The sequence below is a fragment of the Hydractinia symbiolongicarpus genome, chromosome 14 (assembly GCF_029227915.1).
Source record: "Hydractinia symbiolongicarpus strain clone_291-10 chromosome 14, HSymV2.1, whole genome shotgun sequence".
NCBI lineage: Eukaryota > Metazoa > Cnidaria > Hydrozoa > Anthoathecata > Hydractiniidae > Hydractinia > Hydractinia symbiolongicarpus.
The window spans coordinates 8,781,419-8,801,072 of record NC_079888.1 but is presented as its reverse complement, the minus strand read 5'-3'; the positions used below and the strand labels follow the sequence as shown (position 1 = coordinate 8,801,072).

At 35.5% G+C, this 19,654-nt stretch overlaps 2 protein-coding genes across 4 annotated transcripts; one reads left to right on the top strand and one right to left on the bottom strand.

Moving 5' to 3' along the window:
- Positions 1-2,822: 2,822 nt before the first annotated feature.
- On the bottom strand, positions 2,823-4,348 carry LOC130625306 (carbohydrate sulfotransferase 3-like). Its single transcript, XM_057440362.1, has one exon. It carries the CDS (start codon positions 4,203-4,205, stop codon positions 3,180-3,182), a length of 1,026 nt encoding a protein of 341 aa, XP_057296345.1. The 5' UTR covers positions 4,206-4,348; the 3' UTR covers positions 2,823-3,179.
- Positions 4,349-11,074: 6,726 nt separating this feature from the next.
- Positions 11,075-17,832, top strand: LOC130625307 (uncharacterized). 3 transcript variants are annotated; one of them, XM_057440363.1, is made up of 4 exons: positions 11,075-12,899; positions 14,794-15,364; positions 15,595-15,980; positions 16,550-17,832. In XM_057440363.1, the coding sequence occupies exons 1-3, from the start codon at positions 12,885-12,887 to the stop codon at positions 15,978-15,980; spliced, it is 972 nt and encodes a 323-aa protein (XP_057296346.1). In that variant the 5' UTR covers positions 11,075-12,884; the 3' UTR covers positions 16,550-17,832. The 3 variants fall into 3 exon arrangements, with proteins under 3 accessions (XP_057296346.1, XP_057296347.1, XP_057296348.1); XM_057440364.1 differs by lacking the exon at positions 11,075-12,899 and adding an exon at positions 12,942-13,032; XM_057440365.1 differs by lacking the exon at positions 11,075-12,899 and adding an exon at positions 13,114-13,483.
- The last annotated feature ends 1,822 nt before the right edge of the window (positions 17,833-19,654 follow it).

Below are 19,654 nucleotides of genomic sequence, written 5' to 3'. Positions count from 1 at the left end.
TATTGAAATGTCATTTTTAAATTGATGTGCGTTTTATTTATGTTGTTTCTATGACAACTAACCACGTGGTATGATACATTGGTTCCCAGTACGCGCTTTTATATAAACAACACCGAATATTGGGTGAGGGGTTAATGTTTCTTTAGTTTATAATTCACAGGCTCAACTGTCGCTTAGTTGTTGCTTTGTTTTTTGATAGAGTTAAGCCACATTTTATCTACAAGATGTTTCTTGCAAAAATAAAAACCGTGATTAGTTAACATACTAGGTATGTTAAGCTTGTGTGGTATCCGCAAACCGTAAGAAAAACTTTTAATCGCCGCCCGAGAGTTTTTAGTTTTAAACCCTGGACGCACTTTTTTTTCAAAGAAAAATGAAATTAACATTTCGCACAAATAACTCTATCGATATGCAATCAGAGGGAAACTTATTGACGCAATCGTCTTTTTCATGAAATCACCAGCCGCTTTGGCAGAGCATACACATTTTGATAGCATCTTTATAACACAGTCACAGTCCGTTTGAACAGTCTCGTCAGTGCTAACCTTAACTGGAGACATTATATTAAAAATGATAGTTTCGAAAGATTAGTAGATGTCATGACGATTTTCGTTGGTTGTCAGCGCAATCTTTCTCTCTTATCCGAGAAAGCAAAAAAACATTAACCACGGCTCGTGACTTTTTGTTGTGGTTTGCATTTGCTTAATCCTTGTTGAGTATTAAAACCTCTGACGGTAGGTCGATAAAGAAGTTTTATTTGACACTGTTAAGACTTCAAAAAAATTGTTTTTAGATTACCCCAACTCTCCGGTACAGGATTCAGAGTAACGTATGTAAAGAAGTAATGTTGTGTGGATTAAGAGGAGACCTAAGAAACAAGGTTGGTGGTGAGTGTATTGGTAGGTGAATTGCACCTGTAAGAACACGATAATGATTGCTGAAAGGGTATTATCACTGCGCCCTAGGGGGGGACTAGGCTGACCATATAGCTAGTGTGTGTGTAGACAGCGGTGCTGATGGATACGATGCATACACAAGGAAAAGTGAACAGTAGACTCGTGTAAAAAGTACTCAGAGACCTGGACCCCTTGCCCTAACTGGGTTTTAGATACGCGGGCCTATTGAAGAACAACCATTTCGGAAATTGAAAAATATAATATAAAGAACCGGTGCGAACTAAAACCACCTTTTAGTCAAAGTTACTAAATTCCATTGAGTGGCCTAACACCTACTTTGTAATTAACTGATGCGAACGTCCAGAAGTTGCAGCTCTGCGCGGACCACTCGGTGAAAAGAACATAGTGGGGACGTTCATGGTTTATAATACGTCTTAAACCTTCTTTATATATTCAGTTAGCTACGCAGGTAACAGATTTTCCAAGAAATGGTTATAACGAAGATGAGACATATTTTGGCTGGTCATATATTGTCAGTGGAAGTATGGGATGAATAATCGAGACCATTTTAAATATAATTTAAACATTAACTTTATTTTTCCTTTTCAATTCTTAAAGAAAATTAATGCATTCTCAGAAGTATTTAGTATTCTCAACGTTTTCTTTGTTTGTGGTTTTTGAATGTTGTTTGTGTGTGTTTTCTTTCTTCGTCTACTTTACAAGGACCCGAGAAATGAGATTTTAAACCGCAATGAAATTCCGTCGTGTTTACATGAAGTTTTAAGAATTGCACAAACAGCATTATGCAATATTTTTGTTCACATGCCCAGTAGTTTCCGCATGCGCAATAGCTTTGTACACTTTGGGTATATTGTTTTGCAGGATAAATTAAACTTAATGACTTAATACATTAGGTTAGAGCTTATCGGTATATATAACCATTAGTTAATTAAATAATATCACGTGATACCACTTGACAACCTTACATATCAACCTCTTTATTTTAGTCTTTACCTATCTAGTTTTTTTGTCGTTACATGTTGCTGTTCAGTACAGGCGTCCACCAAGCGCAGCTAGAATTATTCAATATTGACCTCATGCTCAGGCTATTCCACAAGTTTTACATAGGCTGAAATAGCCCTGAGAACGATACTGGGTTTTATAGTACGTTGGTATTATCGCGGTATACAGTTGTCTTACTTTGGGTTATTGTTTGAAAATCTCGAAAAATTCCACTTTATACGTATGACTACAATCCTTGCCATAAATTGAGGCGAAACTATTTTGTATAAAAGAGCGTTCTTGAGTCAATTCTTCCCTTTGCATCAATTTTTGTCAAGAGAATGGAAAATAAATATTATTGTAGTTATTTTACCTTTTTGCCAATTTAATTTATGTCAAGGATTGTAGTCGTTATCCCGTGGAACAATGCACTGGTTTGCTCCTAAAACATATACTCCGGTCGTTAGACTAACGCCCGTCGTTTATTTATTTGTTAGCCTGTAGAACAATACACAGGCTGGTCCTGTAGCTACACATTCCTGTTCTTAGATTAACGACTTCGTTTATATGCGTTAGCTCGTAGAACAACGCACAGGTTTGGTCCTAGTACATATTTTGGTCCTTAAACTTACGGCTTTGTTTATATGCGTTAGCTCGTGGAACAAAGTATCAATTCGGGTACCATTTTAAACACAGGACGCGTATTAATATAGAGAAATAGTCGTTAGCCTTAGGAAAATTTGGAACAAAGTGTGTGAAAATATATGTATTTTCTATTTCGTGGTCACAAAAGTCAACAGCTTAAATGCAGTGAAAAGACAAAGTAAATATGGCGAGTATAGCTGCAGGCAATGTATCTATAGGTGGAGATGGCAACACAAGACACAACAAAGATGTAAACCGTAATAATTTTTAAGACCAGAACCTTGTCATTTGTAATTGGATGATTCAAGAAAAACATCCTAACTAGTGCAGCCATTTCAACCAATCAAGAAATCGAAAATAAATGTTAACCTTTAGACTCTAAAGCAGCTTATTGGCATCTCAACAAGGCAAATAAGGACATTACACCTATTAGCCATAACTCGTGATCATTTATTAAGAAGGGTCTATATGAAAGAGGCTGAAATTTCCTATTCAGTAGTGCCTAAATTGGTCAACGTCAAAACAATAGGTAGGCAGGTATCGCGTTCAATGACAAAAAATTGTCGGTGAGAAACCATAGATATTTCACGAGTTCAAAAAAAATGCTTCTATTTGGGGTTGCATTGCTACTTTCAGTTACAGTTCCCATTCTTTTCTATACACTGGAACACTTAAATTTAATATTTCCATGCGATTTTTACCAAGCTTTATGTATCCAAAGCTATCCATGACATTTCCACAAGCTGCTTCAACATCGTATGAAAAGTTTAGCGGAATTTGTGCTCTCCATTTCTGACTTGCCAATTTTATGTTTCTTTCAACGCTATAGTCTGTATTCCCAATCGTTGTAACATTTCCAACTCGAATTAAATATTCGTTATACGCTTGTGTGTAATTTAAACCAACAAAATTACAAATTTCTTTCATTTTCGGTATCAAATTCTCACACAGATCCTCGTAACGTAACGCTTTAAAGCTGTCAAAAATCTTTAGAGCATTGTACTCATCGAAGATACAATCACATATTGATTTTTTTACACTTTCATCTTCAGATACCTTCCATCCTAATCTAGCCATTGAAAAAAGAGTTGCTCTAGGATCGCGTACAAGTTGGATTACCTTAACATTATCATGTTTGAGCAATTGAAGTACCTTTTTAGCACCCAATGGAAATCTATCCTGTAACACCTTAACAACAACTAGCTTTTCCTCGCTTCTGCAATCTTCGTTTAAAACGGTAATATTAACATTCAGATCTTCTCGTGATGAAAATCTCGTGCTCCAAATGCGATTGGAATATGCTAATTTATGATTGAGATACTTGTCGTTATTCCAGCTAACGTTGCAAGAAAAAAACTGATCTAAATATTCCGCTATTTGTATTGTAGATATGTTGTAATTATGCACCCACAACATTGGGTTTAATGGCTCGAAATGATATATCACCTTTCTGTTGTTTTTTAAAAGGTTTCCAAGAAAACTGGATCCACTTCTACCTGATGTAATGATCAACAAAGCCGGACGATCTTTTTTGTTGCTATGCACTGTTGTGTTAAGAAAGAGGAAGCGACCAAGTAAAATAATATTACCAACAGTAAATAAACATAGACAAACCAAGACACGAAATTTGAGTAACATCTCTAGCAAACTCTTCCTGGTCATTGGTTTAATATAATTTCTTTAGAATAAAATTTTAACCTATTACGAAAAAAAATCGCTTTTTAATAAAAAAAACAGCATTTAATCGAAGAAATGGACGGACTTCTAATATGAAAACAGCAGAAAAAAAGATCATGCACATTCATTTTTGTATAAAAGCAACACAAAAGGTACCTGCATGGGAAGTTCAAAATTCATCTTTTTGCTGTTTCAGTTAGGTTGGTACGCCAATCGGAATCAAACTTCTGTTTTGGGAGGTGTTGTTCCACACTGCGCAGGTCTGGACATTAGCAAAAGACCTTGGTAGGATGAAATTTAGAATCCATTTGCAGATTGCGAGTCTCTTAAACAAGTAACTGCAGTAGTTTGCTGAAAGGAAATTCGGTTAGTGAAAAGATCAGGTTAAACTTGTGGTGTTACCTAGCTTAAATTTCGACAGTCAAAAATCTGTCATGTCATAATATTAACTAGTCAGAAAAGTTGTTTTCAATGTTGTCATAATTTCGCCAAACTAATAGGTGATGTCAACTTTTTGTTGTTGGTATATTACCCACCCAACGTCAAGCCGATATGTCGAACGAATTTGGTTTTAGCTAAATTTTTCCAAGATTTACTCAAAATTTTGTTTGTGAAAAGCCGCCTAACATTCGTATTGACTCACCTGGAAAGATGCACAAATATTCCCATTTTGTAAAACGTTTTTCCTTCAAGGAAATTACTTAAATCAAGGGGTCCTAACAAAGCGTACTAGAAGCCTTTGGCACTAAGAATTGCACAAAAGCATTCATCCATAACGTTTTCAAGTACCAGTCCCCACAACGTGTGAAAGATTCCATATTTCCTTCATAGGTTTCAACCAACTTTCTACCAGCAAAAAGAGAGTAAAATTGTGCCCATTCTTGCTATCTTTGTTCTACTGAGTTTTATAGTTTTTTAAATTAGAAAGAGGAAGTGCTTATGGTCACTATTTTCTTTAACTTTGATTTTAAAACCAGTTCTGAGGATTTTATTTTTTGCGTCAGCGTCAGGCGTTAATGTTGACCATGAAACATAATGCGAGTTGAAGATAGCGTTTTCTAGTAGGTACTAGACTTGACGGGAGCAATTTTAAACATACACTGAATAGCGAGAATCTTTGTGCCTCTTCTCATAATTGTTGCAAACAGATACAAGCAATTCAGATCTCACATCTTAGTGAGATAAGAAGACATTAACAAATAAGAGTAACAAACTGGCAATTCATAAACGAGTAAACAAACAAACAAACAACCAAACAAACATTAAAACCCCTCTAAATCCTTTCTTGTAAATCTTCTCTCTTGTTCAGACTCTGTATAATTAAGTGCAGTACGTTCAACACGACAAACGTGGTGGCATAACAAGTGCAATTATGCAAGTTACCATGGAAACCCTTTTCGAAAGCGTGAAAGAACAAAAGGAACATAACGATTATTCGGTGTTTATAACAACAAATTAAACGTCTTTTTTATCTATTTCTTTTCTTCCTTTTCATTTCTGTCTATTTTAATATTATCCAAAGCTACTCTAAATGTGATCATACACAGCGCACAATTGTTGCACGCGTTAGCATACGTCGGAGCTATCTCTAACAGCAAGAGATGGGTGTTTTACAACTAAGCAACCTTGCCGGAGAGCGTTGTTATTAATTGTGCTTCCCTATGTTGTAAGATTAGGAAAGAAACAACCATTTTTGCTTTTATTCGCAAAATATTTCTTTTTATCCTGAAAAACATTATTGTTTTTTGAGTAGTAAAACAGGCTAAGAGGGAAGAGCCGATGTCCGACAACAACAACCTCGTCCCTAGGGTCTGGTGGCCCCTGAGCCGTTATTACGGTGGCCAACAATTTTCGCCGCTATCAACTTATCAACAAGGCAAAATGCCCTGGGAACGAGGTTGCGACAACAATGCTTTAGTCCGAATTGTTATACTGACATTTCGTATTATCGGAATAAGCAAGAAGGTTGATTTATTTTATCAAGTAATTAATCTTCAGAAACTATATTTTTTGTAAGCGACTGTTAAAACCCTTTAAACAGGCCTGAAATATACAAAGTAACACAAGTCATATCTTCATGTTAGAAGGAACCTAGCTACATCTAAAGATTCTTAGACAACAGTAGGTATAGTCTCTACACATATTCGCCTAGATGTATAAAGACAATGCGAACGGGCATATTTTCTTCCTCTGGTTTGATATATTTTACACACGAAATGCAGAATCAATTATTAACTAGTTTTAAATCTCAGGCAACAAAATCTCAGGTAACATAAATGCCGAGAAAACATGGGTTCGCACTCAGGCATCGGCAACGAAGGATAGCTAAAGTATTCAAAGTACCAACGAATTGCCTTCGTCGCCAGGGTTTGTTGTTTAATGCCAAAGCCGCTACTGCTTACTTGACTTCGATGGGAATAAGTAAAGAACTCCTGGGGACGAGTTTATGGTTCTAAAATCAATGGAGTGTATAATATGTAATCATGGATACTGCGTTTGACCACAGTCAATATTTTTGATACGGTGCAATGTTTATTTTTGATTTTTGAACTCGCTGCCAGAACTCTCTGCTTATCAACGACGTTTTCTGTGTTTTTTATGCGTTTTATTAGGAGTATCAGTATTAGTACGATTGAGATTACCAATAACTGTTAGAGCAGGCTTAGTTAAAATTACGGTGTCTCTAGCGCTTCCATATAAACAAACAAGATTGTGGCAAGATTAACTTTTCATTTATAGCCTTTAAAAATCTCGTTGGAAATCATTTTTGGTTATTTATTATTTGTAGATAATTAGAAGGTCAAAATCAACCAATCAGATTAGAGAAATTAAAGTAGTTAAATTTTTTTACGAACCTGAATGATTACATTTTTCTTTTTTTTGTAAAAGAGTTCGCTTTCCGTTACGTTTGTCTCAAACTATTCTGCGCTTTTCTGTCGCTTTTTAAATTGGGGGAACCGTTTTTCTTGAAGTTGATAGAAAATACTAATAATATGAATATATCTGTATACTATTTATAGTTTATTTCGCTTTTTTTCTTCTGTCCAACACTGGATTCCCGTATCTTTTTGTTGTCACAGTCTAGAACATCATGATTTTTCCATATATGATCAGCAATCTTATTTTTGTTTGTCTGTGCGCTGCGTACGGCCTTTTTGTGCCCCTGCACTGTGAAAATTCTCCCGGGTTGCACCGACATAAACAGCGCCATTCTTACACGGCGACAATTAAATTAATGTCGAAGAGGAGCGATACTTGGAAAATGTTGACGAGGATAAAAAAACGGGAAAAAAACAAAATAGTTAGTGTTGTGTATTGATATCAAAATTATGTAGTGTGTAACATTAAGCCCCTTCCCTCTATTTAGGTGGTATCTTCTCCCACCCGCCAGGGCAGTTGAGTTTGCTTTCCGCGCATTCTGATCCGCTCGGTCACTATGTAAACAACCTCACGTCACCTTTCCACGACCTTCCCACCTTCCTTCCTTCCCTTTCCAATCCTCTTCTTGTAATTTTATAAGTGTACAAGAAAGTGGAAAGCAAGTTGTGTCGCTAACTATAGCTATACATTTTGTTGTTGTTGTTGTTTTGTTTGTTTTTTAACTTTTGTTTTTGTGTTTCAAACTTTTTTGTGTCTGCAGCTAGGTAGCTAGCTCGCAGATACCTGTGGTAGAGACCATAAAGAATCTAACGATTCCATTTAAACTACATGATTTTCTTGAATTAAGTAGAGTTAGAGGCAGTGTCCATACGTTGCCCTTACCCAACCTGCCATGAGATAAGATATGTCAAGTAGAGATGGATGTCAATGTCAAGTGAAGCTAAATTTCTCAGGTTCCCCATATGTACATCATCATCATCATCATTCTCGGCTTAATGTCCGTTTTCTATGCTAGCATGGGTTGGACGGGGTATATTAATGACCCTCTTCCAATCTGATCTAGACTATGTTAGATCTAAACTCAACTTCCTCTGTATCAAGTCTGTCCTTATAACCTCCTGCCAAGTCTTTCTCGGTCTGCCTCTGGGTTTTGCCCCAGGAACTATCAAGGCTCTACACTTTCTTACCCAATTATCCTCCTCAATTCTTTCCAAGTGCCCCAGCCAATTCAATCTTCTTATCTGGATAACATCTTTAATTCTACGGAGACTTAGCCTGCTTCTTAGCTCATCTGAACTCTTTGTGTCTCTCAGACTGGCGTTACACATCCACCTAACCATTCTCATATCATTCCTTTCTAAACGGTGATAGATAGATAGATAGATGTGCATATTTTACATGGCTAGCCTCACAAATATCGAGGGATATACCCTGTCTATTATTTCCAGGCGGGGCCATGGCGTAGATGGAGAGTCCTAGAGTATTTAATGCTCATTTTGAGCTACACAGACCCAATTAGAGCCCGCGCTCTACTAGACAACTCCCGGCAACATCCAACGGCCCACACAGTGTGCCATCTTCCCAATTTCCCTCACATGGCTTGGGTTAACCCGGGGCTATGGTAACATTCACTCGCCCATGTTGAATCGCCGTCAAGAGGAATCGAACCCCGGTCTCCCGCACAGAGTACGAGAGCTATAACCACTAATCTACGGCGCCACAACGGTCAAGATCTTCCTGCTTCACTGCCCATGTCTCACTACCGTACAACATAACACTTCTCACACAGGCCTCATACAACCTACCTTTTACCTCAATTGACAGGACTCTGCTAGTCAACAAAGGAAGTAACTCTCTGAACTTTTTCCAAGCAGAACCTATCCTGCAAGTAACACTTCTTCCAACACCCCTTCACTGCCTAACATATCACCTAAGTAACAGAAGTTCTCAACTATCTCTAACGAGCCACTGTTGTACATCATTAAAGCTGAAAATACTTCATTCTCTATAATCTCACCTTTGCAACGCTTGCATACAAACTGAATGTCAGCTCTTAACCTTCCACTAATACTACTGCACTTCTTATGTATCCAATGCTTGCAAGTCTGACAAAAAATTGAGTTACCATCTCAGATTTTGATGAAACTTCGTGGGAATGTCTCTGCATGTAGGATAAGTAAATCCTGAAAAATTAATTTTTTCATTTTTTCATTTTGAGAATACGCTTCTTCGAATTATTACAGTTTCTCAGAAAATCACAATCCTAACAGTTTGAGGATGTTACTTGCATTTTTTCATAAGAACCTCATTTCTAATGGTGGATTCTCGCGCAAACTATATTCATGCGCACATGCAAATCCTTTTTTAAAAATCATTTCCACTTATTTGCATGTGTGACCCTCTCACAAAACAGAAAGGGGAATCTTTAATTGTAAAAATATAGTTTGAGTGGATGATCAAAGGGCCTTGCTCGGTAGTTATGTTTGATTCCCCCTGACAACGACTCAATATGGGGGATAGATAGATAGATGTGCATATTTTGCATAGCTAGCCTCACAAATATCAAGGGATATATCCTGTCTATTATTTCCAGGAGAAGCCATGGCTTAGATGGAGAGTCCTAGAGTATTTAATGTTCATTTTGAGCTACACAGGGTCCCTCCCTGCAACATCCCAGGGCTATGGTAACATTCACTCGTCCATGTTAAATCGCCACCAAGAGGAGTAAATGTTACAATAGCCATGAATTAACCCAAGCCATGTGGGGGAATTTGGAGAGATTGCACACTGTGTGTTTATTGCAGAGTGTAATCCAGCGTTTTCAGTAGCCGTTAAATGGCTATTTCCGAATTGAAATTTATCCCAAACTTCTTAATTTATCACAAACCACCTAATATCATGTGGATGAAATTCACATATAGCAGCCTACACTATTCTCATGTGGTAGAAAACGTATTCTTAAATAGTTTGCAGTTATATTTGGGGTATAGATTGAGGTGCTAGGGCTTGTTAGAAATTAAGGAATGAAATAAAATACTGACATTGTAACAGACAAGACAATTGACAAATTACTGACATTGTAACAGGACAATTGACAAATTACTGGCATTGTAACAGACAAGAAAACTGGCACTACATGCCTTAGACAACGGACTCTTGACTCTTGACACTACATGTCTATTATGGTGAGTGTTTATCGTAACAGTTGGCACACAGGCTTCTTTTTACTGCACCATATGGCCACTGGCTTCTTGTAGACATTTTGACAACGGACTCTTGACAGTACATGTCTATTATGGTGAGGTTTTTATTGTAACGATTGGCCCACTGGCTTCTTTTTCCCGCACCATATGGCCACTGGCTTCTTTTGACATATTGACAACCGACTTTTGACAGTATATACATGACAGTTAATGACAATTAAACATTTGTCTCATTATAACAGACTGACATGAACTGACACGCTCCACATAAAAACTTACTTAACCCTATCATTGTAAAAAACATAAAAGTCTAAGCTTAAACAGAATAACTCAGAAAGCCCATCACCCCTACCAGAATTAGTGGAATTATAAGAAAGAAAATGGCACAGAGATGGTTGATTCTGCCTCTGGACTAAAACCTTGGTGGGGTCTATCAGCCAAATGAAACATAGCCCCTCTGCAAGGAAACCTTGAACCTTGAAGATATATCATCAACCATCAGACCGTGCCACACTGCGCCGCGCATCCAGTCACCATCCACATCAATGAATACATAGAAATTGTGTCAGGTTGTTCTTGTCCTCATTCCACCACCAACGTTGTATTTACGTGTCGATAGAAACGCGAGATATAACATATACCAGATTGTTATTGTCGTCATGCCATCACCAATGTTGTGTTAGTGTGTCGAATATAGAAGAAAACAAAACAGAATTTATTAGTAAATTAATCGGGGAAGGTGGGCGGGCAAATGTCTGAACTGTTCAAGAACAAGAGGCTTACTGTGTTTTACTCCATATTTATGCCCCCTGTTTGTGGTATGGACCTATGGCCTCAAATAACAAGCTTTCTATTGTTTTGGTTAAATTAATATAGTGTTGACTATTAGTCATAGGTCACCAACACATTTGTAAAATTAGTAATGCAGAATGACAAAATACTATTGAACCATGTTAGCCTTATACTAGGAGTCAATGGAGACACACCTTTCCTTCTATAACCCCAATTAACATGTGATAAGCTTTTAGTTTAGCACCATTTGTGTGATTTTGTTGTATCACATTTGTGAGAAAAATAAAAATAGCGTGGTGCTGAGTGTATTTTTCATTTTATTCAAGCAATTATGCAGCAAAACTGACAAAAAGTTCTTGTTGGTAAATCTAATTAAGACATTTTTTGTAGTTCTAACAGACATTTTAACGTAAGCCATAATTTTTCTTTTTTACATATATTTCAATATCGATGCATGCATTTTGATGCATACCTATGGAACAACAGTTTGTTTTTTCAATTGCATCGCATGCACATGAAAATATCACATCATGGCTTCAGTGCTTTAAGGGGAACAGAGGTCAAAATTTTGTTGTTGTTTTTTTCGTTTGAAATGAAAGAGTATGATGAGACCTGTTTTTTATTTATCTATTTTTACTTATAAATAAGAGCAATTTAAAATTCCAATGGTCATATAGTTGTGCAGTTGTCTACATACTAACTGTAAGTATATATGTAATACGAGGAGCCTTCTCCTATTACATATACTCTAGTTAGTATGTAGATCAACAATATTAAGACCACCAAAGCTAGCAGGTGACCAGAAACTTGGATATGTTGACCCTGAGGCGTATAAGCATATTGATAGTATACATATCGCAGTAGAAAGCTTAAATGACACAGCATGTTTAGCTTCCATATGATGTGAGTTTATTAAAACGACATGCATCTATTACATCTATTACTAATGTTGTTCTCTATCTCTACAAGAAAATTTAAATAAAAATTTTCTAAACCGTCCCCTTTAAGCACAACCTAATGTTTTTTACTTTAGCAGAGAATAAGAGGTTGGAAATTTCTCCAAGCTACCTCAGTTCCTATGTATTATGGTCATTTTTAAGTTGTTTCTAAATGAGATGTGATTTCATTTGATTCTAGAAATCCATCTTACCCCAACGACTTTGTTGTGAAATTTTAAGCAGGCTGGACATATATTGACATATTTTATCTTTTGTATTATCAGTAAAGGAAAGATTTAAAGCTCTAATTTTGAGGCAATAAAATGTTCTATGTACAAAACCTGTTACAAAATGATCTCTCTTTTTGATTTTTTTTATAAATAATTTGTCAATTCTTGACAACTTTGACCTCAATTGGACAAAATATAAAGGATTAGTGAATTTCCATGTTGATGATAACTTTTTTACTTACAGAAGTATTTTATTTTTACTAAGATCTCACGACTAAGATGTTTTGTTGTTTGATAAAACATTTTGACAGCCATTGGATACGGTAAGACAAACTGCTGTGAAAAGGATTGAAATTTATTTAACATGTCCTGAACAGCTTGACATTTTATATACATTTCTAATCTGTCAAAGGAAGAGATTTTTTAATACATAAAAATTCATATTTTCTTATATAATTGATTTTTTTTTAATTACAAATCGTGGGATATAGAAGGATTAAATTTTAACTTTCGTCTTTGCAAAAATTATTATATAAATAAATATCCATATTCATATAATTTTCGTTGAGTTTGATTTTAAACGCAAGCAGTTTTTAAAACACACATTGTGAGTTTGCACAGATGGACAAACTTGAGGTAATTTTTTAATAATTATTTGTATAACTTTTCTGATTTTTATTGTTTTTATTCTTTAAAAATATTAGAGTTGTGTAAAAGAAAGTCATTTATATTTGATGTTGGCAAAAACTGACGAAAAGTTTCAATAACTGTAAGTAAGACCAAATTTTAATATTATGGTTGCATGTGAAGTGGTAGAACCCCCCTTAGGAAAAAATCACATCGTTGTGCTTCCTTCATTCTATAGAGAAAATGGTAGTAGAGACACTTATTTCTTATATAATTTTTGTTTATTTCTAACGTAAAAGTATAAGACCCTCCTATACGCATGCATAAACATAGAATATTGTTTTTTTAAAAAAATTCTTTAAGTTAACTTGTTAGAATACTGCTTCTTTTCATGGTGATGCTATTGTTGAGTGAATTACAATTCAAATTAGTTTGAATCAGTTCACCTTGACATAAGAATATTTAAATAATAGGCTTATCCTGCATGTTATAGTATTTCCTGAATACTTCTACGACATAGGACAGAATAAAACAAGAATATTAAGAAAATTAAAAAATGGCTTCTATTTTTTCACGTATACATATTCTTGCAGGTAACATTTTACCTACCACAGACTGTGTTAAAATGAATAATTTTTACATAGTGAACAAGCTTGGTGCATCATTATTATTGATTTATTTATTAGTTTATGGGAAAGTATTTGTTTGAAAAATCAAGCAAATCAGTTAGTTACAGCCAAAGTGATCTGGCAAATTTCTTTGTCATTGCAAAAGTAAAAATGACAGAATTTAAAAAAATCATTTGTTCAGAAACTCTTCTAAGGGACAATGATGTTTTCACCTAAGCTGCATAAAACACTATTTTTGGCTAAAAGTATGGCAAATATCTTTAAATTAAATTATGTCAAATACTTTTTCTTTATCTCTTCTGTGCATTTTCAAGTATATTATTAACTAAGATTTTTTGGAACATCTAAATGCCTCTCCATTTTGGCTGAGTGAAAACTGATTAGATTTCGACAAAATCTATAAAATTCAACTTCGTTACATGTATAATATAAATAAAATTTCCACAAAAAATACATTGGAATTTGCAAATTTACCACATATATTCTAAATTCTTTTTGTTTTGTTCAAATACAGCAGTAAATCCAACTCCATAAGTTACATCCATTGAAGTGGGTAAACATTGTGGGGGAGGGTGTACAAGTGTGGTTGGTTATTTTTCTCTCCGTCTAATGTGTTTGTGTAATCATAGGTGTAATCGGTACACAGTATGTTCTAAATTTCTAAATGTGAAGTGAATGTTAGGGTAGGAGGTTTAGATTTTTATTTTTGACTGTCATCTCATTAATTGACAGGTAAGCAAGATGGTGGACGATGTATTGAAAACTGTCATTCAGTCACGCACCACTGACACATTAATTTCCTATGTCAAAAAGAAGACATTTACTCTACTTGTGCTGGCTAAAAAAGAAAAAAAAAACAGTCTCATATCATCTGGAAATTATTCTGATTTTTTTAATTTTCGTTAAATTGTGAATTAAATTCCGCGAGGTTTTTTAATTTTGCGAAACTTTTGGAAATAGCGCGATTTTTTTGCGAAAGTTAATTCCCGTGAAATTTGAATTTTTTCCCTGCTTGAAAAACGATTTACATTAATTTTTTTATTTCAACTTCAACAGTCTTTGTTTTATGTCTCCTACATAAAAAAAACTCTGAAAAAACGTGTAGATGAAGAAACAAAAGTAATCAAATTCTTTTTTTAAAGGAAAATTAATTCCTTCGAGGTATTTCCTCATCTTTTTTGAAAAATGTCTACATAGGTTTTACTTCTTTTTATTATGTTTAGTTGAAAGTATTTATTTAAATTTATTTATTTAATTATTTTGTATATTTTTAGGTAAAAGCAACGCAAAAACTGGCAATGGCTGGTGAGTGCAATACACACAAACGCCAATTCACCTTTAAATGGCAGTTGAAGTTCATCGCAATGATTATCTTTACAGCGTGCTTGTTTTTCCTCAAAATCATCGTCGGACAAGTTTCCAAATCAATGGCTTTAGTAGCTGACTCTTTTCATATGATCACAGACTTCGCAGCTTTAACTGTTGGATATTTAGCACTTAAACTTGCCAATTCACGGACTAAAAAGGGTAAACTTCAATCCGAAAAATTCACATTCGGGTGGATCCGTGCTGAAGTATTAGGTGGCTTGATCAACACAGTGTTTTTGTTTGCGCTTTGCTTCTCTGTGTTTGTGTCGTCGCTGAAGCGCTTAATCGTGCCAGAAAAACTTGAAAGACCCAACCTTGTTTTGATCGTTGGTTGTATTAGCTTATTTGTTAATTTTGTTGGATTGTTTTTGTTCCGCTCCAGTAGAGACAACTTTTGCCAGTGTTGTTTCACCTTGAAGAAGAAAGATACTTCAATTGAGGAAGAAGCTTTGATGCAAACAGACAATGCAGACAAAGGTATGAAAAGTTTTTTTACAACAGTTATTGTTGGTAGTGTCACCATTACCATTTATCTTAATTTTTTTGCATAGTTAATGTTTTGAAAGACTAACCTTCACCCTTTTATCTCTTCTTTCCTGAAAAACAAAAGAAGTCGTTATCTAAGGGATCCATTCTTTCGAAATAACCTTCCCCTCTCCCGTCCCCTGTTTATCGGCCATTCTTGCTACTCTTGTCGCGTTTTTTAGTGGAAGCAAAAAAACTGAAGCCCATAACGAGGGTGAAAGAACTAACGTGGCAGAATGAATATCAAACGCCGCACAGCGTCAACATCCGCGGTGTCTACCTCCATATTCTCGAACATTTCTTGGCCTCCCTCATCGTGATTATTTCAGCAACAATTGTAAAACTCTCCAATGCTTCTTGGACACTGTACGTGGATCCTGTGTTTACCATTCTCGTTGTGTTGATGATACTGTATTCCACTGTGCCCTTGTTTCGAGAAACAATTATTTTATTTATGCAATCTGTTCCAGCAAACATTCAAGTAAAGGATATGGAGGAGCGTCTTATCCGTCGGTACTGTCCGTGCACGAGTTCCACTTGTGGCAACTTGGTGGTGATAAAATCGTAGGTAGGTCACTGAAGTTTAAGTGTGAGTATAATTGCTTCTGATATGTAAGGTGAATCAAACGCAAAATCTCAATGGGACGGGTGCATATTAGAGGTGGGCGTTAAACGTTAATTCAACGCGGTGTTATAAACTTATTTTACTGATATTTGTAATTTTAAAGGAAGAAATTTTCGCGAAAGTAACACTTTTTTTAGCGCGAAAGTTTACTCCGCGAAATATCTTAAAAATAGGCTGTGCGTGAAATTTAAGTTTTTGCTCTGTACTTTTTTTGTGGTTACATTTTCATTCTTATAATCGTTAACAATTTATTTAATCCAAAATCATTTGTTTTTTGTTTTCAACTCCACACGCTATTGAAATGATTTTCACGAGAGTTTCTTCCTTTTAAAGTAAACCGAAAGAAAAGAATTGAATACGACAAGCGTGAATTAGAAATCAGTACTTGACAACGTTGCGTTACTTTTTTCTCTGATATTTCACCGAATAAAAATAACCAAATGAGACAGACATGAAGTTACAGCGGATGCTTAATGCAATAGTTGTTTGATATAATCATTTCTTGTTTTTAGCATCAGCCCATATTTTGTTCGGATGTGCAGACGATTATAAACAAAACTCTGAAGATGTGAAGTTGTTCTTTCAAAACGAAGGCATCGCCTGCATGACTTTTCAGCCAGAATTTTTACCGCCTAATTCAGATGTGCACGATCCTGATGTTATACTGCGCTCCACCTCGGGTTGTTTTTATTCATGTTCTAAAGATGATAATTGTGTTGCTTTAACATGTTGTGGAGAACAAAACAGTAACGATGGAGAGTGCAGAAACAGAGAAGGGAATAGGCGTAGTATGATATACGAAAGTGGTATTTAACAGCGGCTACGCTTAGCAAAATTGTGTAGGGTTGGGTGGGCGAGACAAGTAATCTCTTGCCTTGCCTAATCGCGAATTGCCGAGATAACATTTTCTCTTAATAAATTTTTAGGTTTGAGCGCGTAAAATTTTTAAAATTCAATGTACTGTGTAAGGTGTTTGCTTTTGCGCCATATCACTTAATGTTTTTATCCGGCGCGAGTTTTGATTGGTCAACAATAAGCGTTTTTATTCGTCAACGATGTAAATCAATAAAGATGTGAGCAGATCGAAGACAATAGTTCTACAATTTTGTACGACTTAGTCACTTTAAGGGAAATAATTTCCGCGAATTTTGAGAGATTTTTTTTTGCAAATTACCGCGGAAATTAAAATCTTGTCTTTTTGTAAAACGATTTCCACTAATTTTTGTCTTCTGTGCGTTATAAATCTGTGAATTTCAACTTCAGTCAGCATTGGCTTATCGTTCGTATGTTATGCTTGTTTCGTATACATACCATGTTCGTATCGTATCTCCTGACCGTTTATCTCAGACTTGTTGTCTTAGCAACGTACTTTTTTTGAAAGTTGACTTATTTCTACGAGTTGATTTTGTACTATTCGCAAATTTTACATTTTCTTTGGGGGAAGGGAACTACGAATTCATGATTTGATGTGATTTTTTAAACCGTCTGTGTTTGTAGACCGCTATTTGATTTTCTTTTAACTTTTTTAAAAATTCTTTCACTTTAAAACCCGGCACTGAAGGATCGTTTTATAGGGGGGCCTTAGAGGGCTTATTCTTTAATATTAGTATTGGCGAATGGTGTTTTCTTTAAAGTGGAAGGTTATTTGATTGCAATGTGTACTGCTTTTTTTTTGTATAAAATTTTTAAAGTTTGTAAATTTATTTTGGTATTATTTTTTGCTGTATGTACACCTGTTATCATGCATTCATTTTAAAAATGCTGAATTTGATATGAGAATATATTTTTAAAATCATTACTTCTGTTGATACGTGGGACCGTGAGAGCAACCCTGTTAATAGATCAACCAAAATCCCTGGGAACGGGCTTGCAAAAATATAGAAAAAACCCTTCAACTCCCTAACCTGCTCGATAACCACCTGTCTTTAACAGCCAACTTTGATCGAGCCGTCAAGAAAGCATGTGGTCGATTGAGAATCCTGTCCAACGTACGAAAGAGCCTGACCATCAAGGCTGCCACTCTCATCTACAAGATGATGATCTTGCCGATCATAACCTACAGCTCAACTATGAAGACCTGCTTCACCGAAACCCAACGACGGAAGTTCTCTTCGATTGAACGCTGTGCTGCAAGGATGTTGGAACACTAGTTCAGCTTATCGTAAAGGTTATTTAACAACAAGTCCGTTCTCTGGTTATAAAATGTCTAAACAAAGAGTTATGTCACGAAACCTTTGACAAATACGACAAAAAAAAGGACGAGAAATAACGATCTCTGTCTAAAATTGCCAGCATTGAAGCTTGAATTTGCAAGATCTGGTTTTTATTTTGGTGGTGCTAAATTATTTAATAATTTATCTCTAACAGAACGAAAATCTATAATAACTAGTCGTTGGCCCGTGGAAAAATCCACGGGTTCGCCCGTCGGAGCTAAGCTACCATTTTGTGTGACAGACAGACGGACGGACAGACGTATACAGGCATAATATAGATTATTCTGGTCTTATTTTAACACTATTCTATCTCAATTTCTATGTATGCTGAACAGACTCTTATCTTTTATCTTATGTTTGTCATAACTTAATTTTTCCCGCGTTTATCTGGAGTTAATTTCCACTATCTTTTTCCAGATCTTATTCGTAATGTTTTTTCAGTATTCTTACCTATTTTACCCTTTAATTTACCATTTTAGTCTTTTCTACCTTTATGCTGTTTATGTTTTTAAGCTTATAACAGGACAAACACTGACAACAAATATATATTTAGAAACTGAAGTTTTTTAACCTGTATAAATATTCGCGAATAAATAAATAAATTGAAAACGAACGCATACACTTCGCTATAAATTACCCAATTTGACTCAAATTCTGCTTCAATCTTTCCATATACTTGATCGAATTTTACTATCCGGGCCAAAATACACTAATAAGTCAAGCGGCAAAGAAATAACGTAGGCATAAATTTCAACAAGTCTCGGACCAAAAAAAAAAACATTAATTTTTGAAATTATGTTGGCAAAATTCTGGTTTTGCCTCATCCAAAATTATTGAATTTTATCTTCGGCATCCGGAAACAATAATTCCGCAACCTCGTCCCCAGATGGGGTTAGCTAGCGGCTTTCACATAGACAACAAAGCCTGGGGACGGGATTGACGTATAAGTGAAGCAAACGATTCCTTTTTTCGTCATAATTTTCGGAGACCCTTATAGTCATTTAATTGACTTTTCATGAAATTTCGCCTACTAAATTTCGTGGAATTTTTGCGAAAATTTGTTTTTTTGATACGATACTCAGGTATAAAAAAGCTGAAAAAAAATCTCGGGTGGGTTTATTTTATTGATTTATAACAAATTGACAAGTCCTGGGGATATGTACATGCGCGTTTTTCAACAAGCAACCATTTTTTGCTTTCGCTTTACTTATGCTATGAGCGACCTTCAGTCTCCATAGGTGACAAAGTTAATAGTAACACCAAAACTAATTCTTCAGGGGGCGTTTAGGGGATGATTGTGTCCCGTCGTTTTTCGGAAAAAGGGATTGTTGGGAAGTATTATTCCCTGATTGAATTATGCAGAAATTATCTCGTTTGTCTGCATTAGTACGAAAAAAAACGGCC

Excerpts from the sequence above, each read along its gene's own strand:
- LOC130625306 (XM_057440362.1), bottom strand. The coding sequence starts at position 4,205 with ATGACCAGGAAGAGTTTGCTAGAGATGTTACTCAAATTTCGTGTCTTG.
- LOC130625307 (XM_057440363.1), top strand. Across the intron at positions 15,365-15,594 it reads AACAGACAATGCAGACAAAG|TGGAAGCAAAAAAACTGAAG; the intron begins GTATGAAAAGTT and ends CGCGTTTTTTAG.